Source organism: Haemaphysalis longicornis, unplaced genomic scaffold, assembly GCF_048455015.1.
Source record: "Haemaphysalis longicornis isolate Haplotype H1 unplaced genomic scaffold, Haemaphysalis longicornis Haplotype H1 scaffold_7, whole genome shotgun sequence".
Lineage (NCBI taxonomy): Eukaryota > Metazoa > Arthropoda > Arachnida > Ixodida > Ixodidae > Haemaphysalis > Haemaphysalis longicornis.
In genome coordinates, this window is record NW_027526422.1 from 107,788,460 (window position 1) to 107,801,013 (window position 12,554).

The 12,554-nt window shown below is 44.2% G+C and overlaps 2 protein-coding genes across 3 annotated transcripts in view; one reads left to right on the top strand and one right to left on the bottom strand.

Moving 5' to 3' along the window:
- Positions 1–599, top strand: part of LOC144146795 (plancitoxin-1-like) — a 35,815-nt gene extending 35,216 nt beyond the window's left edge. Inside the window, exon 7 of the mRNA XM_077678730.1 lies at positions 90–599. Coding sequence (XP_077534856.1) covers positions 90–200 — 111 coding nt within the window. The 3' untranslated portion in view covers positions 201–599. The remainder of the gene's footprint in view (positions 1–89) is intronic.
- A 47-nt stretch (positions 600–646) lies between these two features.
- LOC144146794 (uncharacterized) overlaps positions 647–12,554 on the bottom strand; it is a 40,434-nt gene continuing 28,526 nt past the window's right edge. For both annotated transcript variants that reach the window (XM_077678728.1, XM_077678729.1), the window contains exons 12-16: positions 10,420–10,536; positions 9,895–10,020; positions 8,017–8,144; positions 6,560–6,657; positions 647–6,343 (exon numbers count right to left, since the gene is read on the bottom strand). In XM_077678728.1, the coding sequence (XP_077534854.1) occupies positions 6,330–6,343; positions 6,560–6,657; positions 8,017–8,144; positions 9,895–10,020; positions 10,420–10,536 (483 nt within the window). In that variant the 3' untranslated portion in view covers positions 647–6,329. The remainder of the gene's footprint in view (positions 6,344–6,559; positions 6,658–8,016; positions 8,145–9,894; positions 10,021–10,419; positions 10,537–12,554) is intronic.

Genomic DNA, 12,554 nt, shown 5'->3' on the forward strand with positions numbered 1-12,554 from the left:
CAAAACCCACCTGTGGACTACGCATTTTTTTTTGTTCGTCTGTGAATGTTCCCTCTCAAGATTGACCAAAATTTTTTTCTCTTTTCCAGCGGTCGCAGTTTAAGCGAGGAGGTGAAATCACTTGCCTCTGGGATGAGGCCGTGGCTCAGCTTTTCAGAAACAGCATCGGAAGTCGGAGCGAGTGCAGCTTGAATGAGTAGCTGCTTAAAAAAAAAAAAACATAAACGTTGCAACAGCCTCCGTGTCTGCATTTACTGTCTGCTTTGCTATTAGGTCTCCCCACACAAGGTCTTGTGCGGTGCAGTATTCATTGTAGCAGCATAAACTTCTCGTTGTGAGATTCTGGAAATTTTTAATGAACATCCAATGTACATCCAATTTCGGATGTCCGAGCGGACGTACGAAATTGTTAAATCCGGACGTCCCACGGACGTACGTGGTACGTTCATTGGCGCTGAAATGGACAGCCTACAGACGTCCGCTAGAGCCTGAATGGACGTACAGTAGACGGCCGACGAACAACCAGTGGTTGCTTGGGAAGATGCCAACGCGCGTTGTAACATATTCCCGTTGCTTGCGATAGGTGCTGGAACAAGCTACAGAAGGCATCTGTTCTCATTCAATCCAACCCAGTCTAGACACAGTGTGACTTCAGCATGTCCATTTTATTTCCCAATGGTTACCCCTGCTTCATGGCCAACAGAAAATTAGTGGGGGCGACAAAAATGAGGTGCGCCACACGACATGATCCACTGTATTTAATGATGATGTGAAATAGCTCCTGTACAGAGATTCTTCATGAGTGACAAAGACGTAGGAGCCTGGAAGTCAGAGAAACATGGGTCTACATCTGCCAGCGACCTACCATAGCTGTGCAAGCAGCAATACTTTGAACCAATGCACTTCCTGCACACGCTACATTCCAAATGCTACTTTTAACCACCAGTGAAGTTAATTACGTAAACTACTGTCAGGGCCACGGGTGAAAGATTTCACCCCAGGCGGTGTATTTCCTTTGCAGTTATGCACCGGTTAATCCTGTAGTACTCATTATGCGAGCAAAACAGATACAATGCGCTTCTGTATAACCATTACTGCAGAGAAGCTGCTCTTAAGGGGGGACATTGGTCTTGAGGACATTTTTGTTAACGTGCTTCAGATTTACACATTCAGTGTATTTCAACATCCTGAGCACAAATATGCAGTCAGTTTTCGTCTACAGGCTGCAAGTTCAGAGCTGTGCAACATATTATTCCATTCCGTTTCGGGCAATTTTTCCATTATTTGCCTATAAATTACTCGGAACACTTTTTGTCCCTTCGTGCTCTAGATGGACCAGGGAGTGCAACTATACCACAGCAGTAATTTTAGCACTGTTTCTGCAATTTCCGTAAAATTATTAAATGTCGGGTGATCAAGTACCTATGTATTTGTAAAACAAACAATAAAAAATTGTGCTAGTAAAAGGAAATATTTTTGTAGCTTTATTGCACTGTTCAGTTTATAGGCTTTCGAATAGAGCAAGGATGATAGAAATCTGATCAGTACATCCAGAGGTATTGTACCCAACAATTGACCTCGAGGGAAAAAATTTGGCTCTGAGAAAACAAGGCACGAAATTTGGAAACACAGGCAAAAATGGTCATTTAGGAGACTTCAAAGAGCGACAGCTTTGTAAATGCTTATAGTACAGCCATAAAATTTTGCGGGTACATTCTTTGGGACCTGTAGACGGCAAATAAAATTACTACAGAAAATTGTTATGGGAAAATTTTTGTTCCTCAAGACCAGTGTCCCTCCTTAAGAACCAGCTGAATTAGAAACTGATTCCTCGACTTTTACATTTTGTTTTTCCTAATTGGATAAAGTGGAATAAAAAATTCCCAGACATGAACACCCACTCTTTGTTCAGTAACAGAAAAAATTTTAGGCACATGTCCGAAGAATTTTTAGCCAAGGTAGGGAACGGCTCATTTAGAATGAATGGCTGGTATATATGTCAAGTTGCATGGCCCAAAATAGCTGTAGCAACTAGGGGTGTGCGAATAGCTATTTTTGGTTTTTGAAGCAAACAATGATTGTCTGCATAGTTGTAAATTGAAGTGAATATCTTCTAATCGAAGAAAATATTTTGCCAATCTTAAAAAGAAAAGTGGAATTTATATTTCTATGAAGTGGTTATTGAAGCCTGCTTGAGAAACTGCAGAATGCTCGCTTTAAAGGAATCGTATAATTTTTCTACTATAAAATGCACATACCAAGTGGTACTATGACATTTTATATGGGGTCAACTTTCATCTCATGCGGTAATCTCAACAACAAGTGTTTCAGTATTAGTGAAATGAGTGTACATATTCTCAAAAGCCCCCATTAACAGGTTTTACTGGGAAAAAAAACCTAATTAGTAGACGCATTAACGTTCATGTCACTTCTAGGAAGGACACAACACACAGGGCAGAGTGGGAGATGTAAAATATTTGTCCGATGTGTAAAACACCCACCGCGATGGCTCAGTCGCTAGGTGTGCTACTAAGCCCAAGGACGCGAGTTTCATCTGACGTCGGTGGTTGCTTGTCAGATAAAGGCACAAAGTGAAAATTCCCCTGTATCGAGATTGCGGTGAACTTTAAAGATCCCCAGGTGGTGGAAATTAATCCGGAGCCCTCCACTATGGCGTGCCTCATAGTGCCTCGCGTGTATTCAGCACGTTAAACACCTAAAAACAGGAAGCTGAATCTGATTTTTTACAACCTCATAGGGATGCCCTAAGGGCACTGTGGTATCCTTCACTTTGCAAACGGGTCAATTTCATCTTTGTAAAAAAAAATGCACCAGAAATGTCCTCGCGTGCGTACAAAAGAATCTTTAACATGGGTTCCATAAAGGCCATGTCACGCTCAATATAGCCAGAACTGAAAATTCAAGAAGACTTAAGACAAATTGGCACGAGTGCATGATAGTGACAAACATGCACGGTCCCCAAACTAGCTTCACAAGTGCCATGGTGTCAAAGCCTTGTTGTCCTGACAACTTTATCTCTGTGTAGAGGAGCACAACAAGCTCCCCCGTCTTGCCTACGTCCCATACAGGAAAAAAAACAAAAACATTACAGGCCTTAAAAACTTTCTGACAATACTCCCTAACGTGAAATTTGTGCGCAGGGCAAACTGCAGTCTTTTGGGTGACCTGAGGCGTCTCAGGAAGTGACTGTCGCATCAGCAAACGCATGAAGGCACACGATATACTCCAGCATTGTCTCGTACCACGTCGCCAGGACGATCGCAGCACGGGAGACGATGTCTTGCGCCTTTCACCATACTTTCATTCTCCACTTTCCCACTCACTCTATCCTCGGTGTCCCCTTCATTCTCTCAGTTATCTCGCAGCAAACCGTTACCGGAGAGAACGTCGTGCGTCGCTTCAGCATACCACCCTCCCCCTCACACTTTCGCCGTACTTCACTCCTCTGCTTTCCTGCCTGTTCTATCTCGTTTGTGTTCTGTGCCCCCTTCGTTCACTCGGTAACAACGGGGACGATGGTGCCGCGAAAACACAGGAGAGGGCGCTTAAGTGCTGCACTTCAAAAACTGTCAGCTTTGAGCACTTAGAAAACTGGGCAATTGGACAGTACGTAGCTAGGCTATCTCATCTAGAGAGCATTGACGAGCACAGCTGGACGTGGCTATGCTATTCAGATGTGAAAAGAGAAGCACGAAGGCGGCATTCGCCCTACGCCAAGGAGATAGCAGGAACTCAATGAGTGCCTTCCTCTCAACCGTTAGCTGAACGTTACTGGTGCCTTGTTGGAAAGCCTGTCGATGCTATCGCAGGTGCTCAAAAAAGTGCGATACATTCGATGTCCAGCTAGTTCGGATTTAACTTGTTGTAGAGTATATTTTCACCGAGTTTGTATCAGGGCATTTCCGGTCAACGAAAAAAAATCACATGTATACAGGTTAACCGAAACATGTGTCTCTGCATTTTCAAATAAGGCTATTCGATTCAATGTCGAATGAAATATCGCATTATTCGCGTCAATATTTAAAGGTTTCAAATATTCGCACACCCCTAGTTGCAACAGTAGGTCAGTGCCACAGAGAAAGTCAAGCCAGCGCACCAAAGGCAACCATTTTTTAAACGAGCAAGAGTAAAACATTTTGCAGTCTCACCACAAGACTTCAAGACAATTGTAATTTGCAAAATGACAATGAAGGCCAACTCACCGATGCTACAAGTGCCCTTGAATTCACAGGATCTAAAAATGGAACCGCTCAAAGGTAGGCTCTCGCAATGCGTGTAAAACTTCTGTGATTGTGCAAAAATGTTTGAACCTTTTCCCTTTTATCAAATGCTAACTCCTTCTCTATGTGATAATGTTACTCCCTAATTACGTCTGAGCTAAACCACATACCATTAATTATGCTGATCGTACATCACCACTGTGCCTTACAACTGAACCCCAACTACGGTCACCTATTTTGTACCGCTGCTATCACTGATAACTTAGAACAGGAAGGATTCTATCCTGTTACCTTGACTCCAGCTAAACCCACTCATCAAACACTACAGCTGTGAATCATGTCTGATCCTCTAACTCAAGTTTTCCTTTTCTACGTTTAATTGCACATCACCGGACTGAAGACACAAAGAAAAAAAAAACACTAGCACTTTGCTGACACTGCTCCACTATTCATATGAGCAGCAAAAAACAGTGTTCGACACTGTCATTCCATAAAGGCACTTCATTACCCAGCCCCGAAATATAGGGGCACAAGCACTCCCTTTAAACGCTCTGTGAACACCTGCAAAATCACAGTACCACATCTCATCTACAATAAAGCTCTCAATTCCTGTGCACATACTAGAAGTTGCTCATCCAGTATTCGCAAAATACGTCGTACGTCGCACAGAAATATTGAAAAATGATGACGTGCATCAAATAGGCACATTCAATATATACACAGTTTCATCATGACCTATTTCATTTCAACAACAAAAAAAGGGGGGAGTAATGACCAGACAAGAATGACACAAAGCAAAAAAAAAAAGGACAATATATATTGGCAAACTAGTCCCATCACCGAGAAAGGGTCACGTACACTGAGAGAATTTTACACAGCTAACCTAGAGCCCTGCCGATACAAGAAAAGCCATTTATAAGTTCGTGCGATTTGCAACGACCTGTGCTGATTCAACAATGTGGCATGGCAGTGGCAACTTGTGCTATGGGGTCGATATAAATGTTTGATCTTAGTCAGTTTCACGCAACTTTCAGTAAAGTCTATTGCCAGCGCAAAAAACAATCTCTAAAGTGTTCTGCATGACTCCATCCCTTCTCATTCAATTTGTAACCAGCGCCAATGCAGATATCAGCAACCCGCCAACGTATTAACAGTACACAAACCCAATTCTCCACCGATAGCTATTCTGAGAACAACCAGGTAGGTGAAAACAGCCCCCATGCTCCCCAACGTTTGCAATGACGATGAAAAGCAAGAAAGCCTTAAATAATGCATGAAACGTGGCTTTCATGCAAAACGTGCTGACCCAGTTATGTTCAACATGGCTGACGTCGAAGATTAGAGCGAGAGCTTAGAAGCATGAAGAATATCTCTGCCATGGGCTAGTTATCCAACTACAAGCAGGCCCCAGAACATAAGAATGAAACGGACCTGTCACAACAATGCCAACAGCATTCAGCCCATAAATTGCAGCACCGCTCTCAAGTACTCTCACCCACAGTCAATGTAGTCAAAAAAAAACAAAAACAAAACAATATCAAAAAACCTTCAACAAAAACCGTCACGCAATACATTGCCAAAAAAAGGAAATAATAAATGGTCCATTTAGCAGGCACGTGACAAAAAAACATGTATGCAACAGCACTGGGTTTTTTTTCTTTTGCACAGCAACCCGTGACTATACGCCGACACAAGGTACTCATTTGACAGACAAGCACTCTGCCCACATCTCGCACTACACACATCTGCATACTGTAAACCTCATTAGACTATCGCCCCCACCCCTGCGCTGACCACACAATGACATATAAAATACAATTGACCCCTTTGAGGGTCGCAACAAACTTACGACAGATGCACCGGACAAAGATCGTGTATATGTAAAAAGAAGTCTCAGTAAAAAACGACATCCCAACACCCTAGTGACAACAACAGCTACAACACAGTAATGACTTTCATCCTTGCTTCCCCTGTCAACGGCCCAGTCTCTGAAGGAAACAAAAAAAAGGTATTCGTTCTTTGGCATGTGTCTTGCATAACGACGATGGAAGACCGTGGAGTGTGTGCGCTTGCAGCAGCTGCAGTCCCTCAGGTCGCAAGCTCTGGAAAAGCAAAGCACGCGCATTCAGGCTTGCATCAATGTTTACCTAATGTGGCCGACACACTTTTAAAATCTAACTCCTGACGGTTGTCATGAAGTTCTAAAGATTTCGGGGGAAGCTTAAATTAAACCCGACATCAATATCACCTTCCTGCTCATATTTTTCACTCGTTTGTTTGCTTTTTTTCCCGGCCCCAATGTTGCCAACGACCCCTACCTGTCTTGGGCATCTCCACATTCTGTCGGATCTGGCTTTGCAGAGTGTTGAGGTCTTGCTTCAGGGAGTCTAGGCACACCTGAAGGCTCCCAAGGGGCCTGAAAGGCAAAAGCTGCATTCGGGAAACTGCACGCACGCACGCACACACACACATGCAACTGATACAGGTGATCAGGCTCCGGAGGACATTACATGCCGTATTTTCGCGCGTATAACCCGCCCCTGCATATAATCCGCGCCCCTACTTTCAGCCCGCTGGAAAAGAAAAAAAAATCCTTGCGTATTGCCTGCACAATTGACTCAAGAAAAGCTGCACCAAGGCTACTGCTTAAAAGCAACACATCACATACTACGTAGACAGAAAAGGCGTACTTTTAGCAAGTAGAATACAATGACAGCAAGGCGAAAGTCACAATTCACTAATAAAATTCAGTTGTTAGAGTGCGCTCGTCCTTGTTTTTTCCTCCTTGTCCTTGTATGTATTGCGCAATCGCTGCCATGGAAGGCCGAGCTTCACGACACAACGCACACTGCCGTGACGCTGCACTAAAACCCTGCGTATTATCCGCACCAATACTCGCCCACTGCAATTTTCGCATTTTTGGTGCGGGTTATAAGCGCGAAAATACGGTATCTGCTGGCCACTTTTATCTTTCTGGTGCCTCTGCTATCATCGCACAAGGGAAGCAAGAAGGCAGTTGCATGCAAGGCCAACCTGGATCTTTCCCAAATTGGTCATCATAAAGTGAAGGAGTAAAAAGGCTGTACCTGTTCTCGTTATTTTAAAATATACGCACTTGAAGTTTCCACCGTGGTAATATTTTGGCACGCTCACAAACTACTCAATTCCCACCCTTGTGGTTCTGATCACATGATAGGCCGCACCACTGCACAAAAGTTTTTGATAGCCTATGACCTAAGTACCACTTCACTTTATAGGGCTTCCCAATCTAGGGGGATCAGACGGTGAAACTTCACCACAGCTTAAGTTTAGCTTTGTCGCTACAAGAATAGCAGCCATATGACGTTGCTGCTTCAAAGCACCAACATTCTGTTTAAAAAAAAAACCTCTAAATATGTGTTTCTTTTAAGGCTTCGCATTTTCAGAGTTTGATTGCACTAGACTAGTGATAAGCTATCGAACTGCTGCCAGAATTGTGAGTACAGCCTTAATTGTGTCAATCTGACCAGTACGCCGCAAAATATTGAGGGTGACAGCTCTATACGCGTCAAGACAGTTTCCGAAAAAAAAACAGGGAAAGTCGCCTGGAAACGTAGGTGAAAGTGGCAGCTAAGAAAATTTCATAGTGGGACAGTAAAGCGAAATATTTAAAATGGGACTTCCATGTTTTTATTCGTTGTCATAACTTGTTGATTATAAATCAATATCAGACACACAATTTTTTTTTGTTTTGCATTGTTTTTTGCGAAGTGAGCGAAGGGTAATTCAGGCCTACCTGCTGGTGGGTTGCACCGAGCACTGCTGGAGCAGTTCCGTAATGTACGAGTCGTCGTATTCCGGCGTGGCGTTGGGAAGGGCAAACTCCGTGGTCTCTGCCAGCTCCGTCAACTGCCTCTGCAGCTCCTGCAACCAGATCACGCAACAATGTCAATACGAGGGGAAAATTTTGGACTGCTCTCAGGTAAAAGCAAACTAACAACTTAGATACCGCTTACAGGCTTGCAACTTTTTCTTTTCAATTTCGTTTTTGGCCCCTGTAGTATTTTCCCATGATAAATTCATTGCAGTATGCAAGGCTTGTCGAAAAATGAATACAGGTTGCTACTAGACTAGCTGGATGACCAAATTGTAGCTGTTCAATCTTTTGAGTTTTAGTTGAACCTCCTGATGTAATAAATGTGGTCCTCGGACTTAACATGCAGCTATATTAGTCCCCATGAAAAACCACTCTAGCAAATGAACAAAAATACAATAACGAAAACTTCCTTTTACCTGGAATTGAACACCACGAACAATAAGATGAACGAATCTAGGCGATTGGGTTGGTTTTTCAAACTAACTTCAATCAGAATGAAAGCCAGTATTTTATTTCGGACTTCAGCTCATTTGAGCCTGCCTCGAAATAGGTTAACCTGGCATGCAGTTATTACATGCTAAAGGAAATTTTTGCACAACTTTCCTACCTAACCACTTTCTTGAGGACAAAGAACTGCTTGTGCATGCACGCACCTAGTCCACAGCCAAATTTATGCATACCACTTCTCAGTGCCAGCTATGATGACAGGACCCTGGCAACGTGAGGTGCACATGTTACGTTGCTACAACTTTGCACTTGCAGTTTATCCCGTACTTATGTGTAACATGGTAGCTCTGAGAAATCGCTGGTAGAAATCATGGAATTAACATCCTTTTCAAAACACATTTTGCTTGATTGGCCGTCGAGCGGGGTGGAGCTCTCATAGAATGCCAAGTTGTCATAAAGCTGGCACCGTACTTCCATAACCTAATTTGTTGTAGCAAGAATTCCTTTCCTGTACCGGTTTCAAGCACATTGAAAACAGTGGCCTTCAGGTGTAACGATCCAGATAAAATAGTTGTAAGGTAACAAACAATCCCTGCATATTGTGTTTCTTTTCTTTTCCTGCCACTTCAAAAAACAAAGTTGCTTACTTGCCCGCAGTGGCTGGGAGCCATTAACAATCAAATCCTAGGAACCGACCCTGATATTCACTATCAAGCTTGAATTTAAGGTGAGCTTTGTTTGATGATGCTCTCTTTAATATAGGCCAGCTGGCAGCTTTTTTAAGGCACACAGATGTCCTGCAATGACTTTGACCAATCACACACAAGAAAGAAAAAAAGAAAAAAAAAATCAAATCCCTTCTATCTATAGATGACAATGGTCGAAACGCCCAGCTTTCACGCGTGCGAAAACCAAATGGTGAAGTGCTGAAGTCAAAGCTGCTGCAATCCAAGTCAAAGCGTCAACAATCAAAGCGCAAACCACCCGAGAGTCAAAGCCAAAGTCAAGACGTCAGCAATAAAAGTGCGAACCGCCTGACAGTCAAAGTCCAAACTCAAGACGACAGCAAACAAATCCCTCACAAAAAAAGCGAAGCCGCCCCCCATCGCAGACCATGTCGGAATGGCACAATCGGATAGACGCCAGCTTCGTGACGCGACGGACCCAGCTTTGATTCTGACCACAGGAAGCGTGTGTCATCACCGTCATCATCATCATCAAGGGCCCTCCCGCTATCTAAAGTTGGCTTTCCTGCAATGCGTCTTGGTTATGACACTGCGATCAGCGAGACCGAGAAAGGTTCGCTTTAAAAGAAAGAAAGACAGAAAGAGAGAATCAACAGTAGCCCACCTTGCACTGCGCCATGCGCGAGCGCACGACATTCTTGAGCTCCTGCACGCGGGCCTGTAGGGTGAACTTCTCCTTGCGCACGGCCATCAGCTCTGCCGACAGGCCCGACAGCTGCTGCTGCGATTCCTGAGGGGAGGGGAAGAAGGCAGGGCTGAGGATTACTGGATGATGTTGCTTGACCAGAACAACTGCACAGGAGCGTGCAAAACTTGCTCCGTGCAGTCTGTGCTAGGAAACGTCACACCCAAAGGCCTAACTACAGAGAAGCACATTTTTGGGGATGTCGTCTCATGACCTGGCATAAATGCCAAAATGCATGTAGACCTGTACGCTTGCTGGCAATATGCAGATGTCTGTTTTCTTGGCAGATCCCATCAGGGTCAAAGCAGTGCGGCCATCAAGCATGCTGGACTTTGTTGGACGCCCTCGTTAACAAAGCAGGGATGGGTGCTTAGGATCAAAAGGAGGCTAGGATGGGGAGAATGCGGCATTGACGGTGACCAAGGGCTCCAAGAAGGCGCATACCTCGAGTTGTCGACGCAGTCCCGAGACCTCGGTCGCGTGAGTGTTTTCAACCAGCTGGGCTTGCTCTTTGAGGGCCGACACTTCCTGCGTCTTCTCCTTCACGTTCCAGCTCAGAAGCTGCAGGCAGGAGGAGGAGGGGGGGACAACATGACACATAGGCAGTGGCGTAAATCCAGAAAAATCACAAGGGGGGACACATATCTTGCCAAGGCGGCCATTTTGTTTTGTGCTTTATTTTCATTTATATACAAATTACTATCGTGATTTGAATTAAAATAAGAAAAACGAGCATGCTTTCATACCTCACGTAATTGCACTGTGCTATTGCAGACGTTAAAAAAAGATCAATAAGAAATACTCTGTACAATATGAGTACTGATCACCTATGACATGTTTCCTAGCTTTCGACACTTCTAGAGGGTCCAAAAACGAGAGCGCGGTTTTTGCACGCACTGACAAAGTTTTTCAACAACCCTGGCAACGTTATGAGGTCTATAATGTCTTGATGAACGTGTGCCAAAGCCATGCAGTTGAGGCGTTCCTCCCCCATCGTACTACGCAGCCATGTTTTCAGTCTTCTCAAGGCACTGAACGATCTCTCTGCTTCACAGGAAGAGACCGGCATCACTAAGATACTCCTGAGAACACTCTCCACTTCCTTGAAATACTTATTAGTGACAAGCAGTACTTATAAGTATAAGCAGTACTTATTAGTGACAAAAACAACAGTTGTTTTAGCTTTCAAAGGTAAATGAAAGATGAATCTCAAGGGGGGGACACTTGCAAGGGGTGTCCCCCCCAGCCCAAACACAAGGGGGGTCAGGACCCCCCTGACCCCCCCATGATTTACGCCACTGCACATAGGCACAGGATTACTGTGCTTCCAATTCCCAGAGACCAGCAGAAAAATAAAATTGAAGGTACATTTCAACCTGCCAAAAGCACAATTGCTTCAATTGGAACCCATTTGAAATGCCATTGGTCCCAATTGATGGCAGGTCCAATTGGGTCTCCAATTGTTTTTTTTCGCTGGGAGGGAGGGTCAAACAGAATTACAGGCACAAAGCTGCAATAGCAGCTACATGTTTTTTTTGTGGTTGTTTTGGTAGGAGGCTGCTAGGTGATTGTGCCAACAAGATCCTGTGACGTAAGAAGACTGCGGTGACAAACTTGCCAGTGAGTCGCCACTGGTTTATCCGTTTATCAGCTGCTTCCCTTTCAACGTCTTGCTTAGTTATTGGAAGCTTGCAATAAAGTTAGTGTCTTTGCTACTAGGACAAAGCAGTCCTTTAATTAAGCAAAACTTGAATTTTGTCACCATGGCCCCTTCAAAGCCCCCGAGGATGTTTCAACATGCGGTAGTGGCTTGCACACACTGGCGTCCTCGTTTTCTGCCTCAACTAGGAAAAGAAGGCATCATGAATGGGATAGGAACGCCGCAGCTTTTTAAACCAAAACACCTAAACCCAGTAAACCTCTAAAAAAATGGTGAAACCCAGCATTTCAAGGTGCGTACACAAAAGGAAGAGATGCAAAACCCACACTTGCCGTGTGTGTGTTTTGCATATCTTTCCTTTGCCGAGAACGTACCAACGTTACGTAGTAACGGGTACCAAGAAAGTGTAGCTTTGGGCAAAATTGTGTAGGCCACCCTACAAGTGTCTCTCCGCAAAGAATTTGTAGCACAAGAGTAATGTTCAAATGTAATGGAAATATTTTATGACAGCAAAAAAAAATTTCCCCGCATTTCCCCGAGGGGAAGAATGTGAAAGTGCGAATGCAGGAGTTGAATTTGCGCGGTTCGGTAATGTTCGCGAAAGAGAGATCACACACACACACACAACTACAAAGAAAGAAAGATGCATTTATTCACAGACACCTATTTGTGTTGTCGTTGTACCTGATTGCTAGAGCGGATCTCAGCTTTGAAATTTCGTGTCAGTACTCCTTTAAGCGGGTGCATTAGCCCTTCTCACGCCCGATTCTTGGCCAATCGCCCTAAGTGGGTATGTGCTAAAGAAATTAGGAACTCTTCTTGGCCAATCGCCCTAAGTGGGTATGTGGTGCCGACGGACGGACGGCGGTGGACGCGTGATTCAGATTACTTGGCCAATCGCCCTAAGTGGGTATGTGCT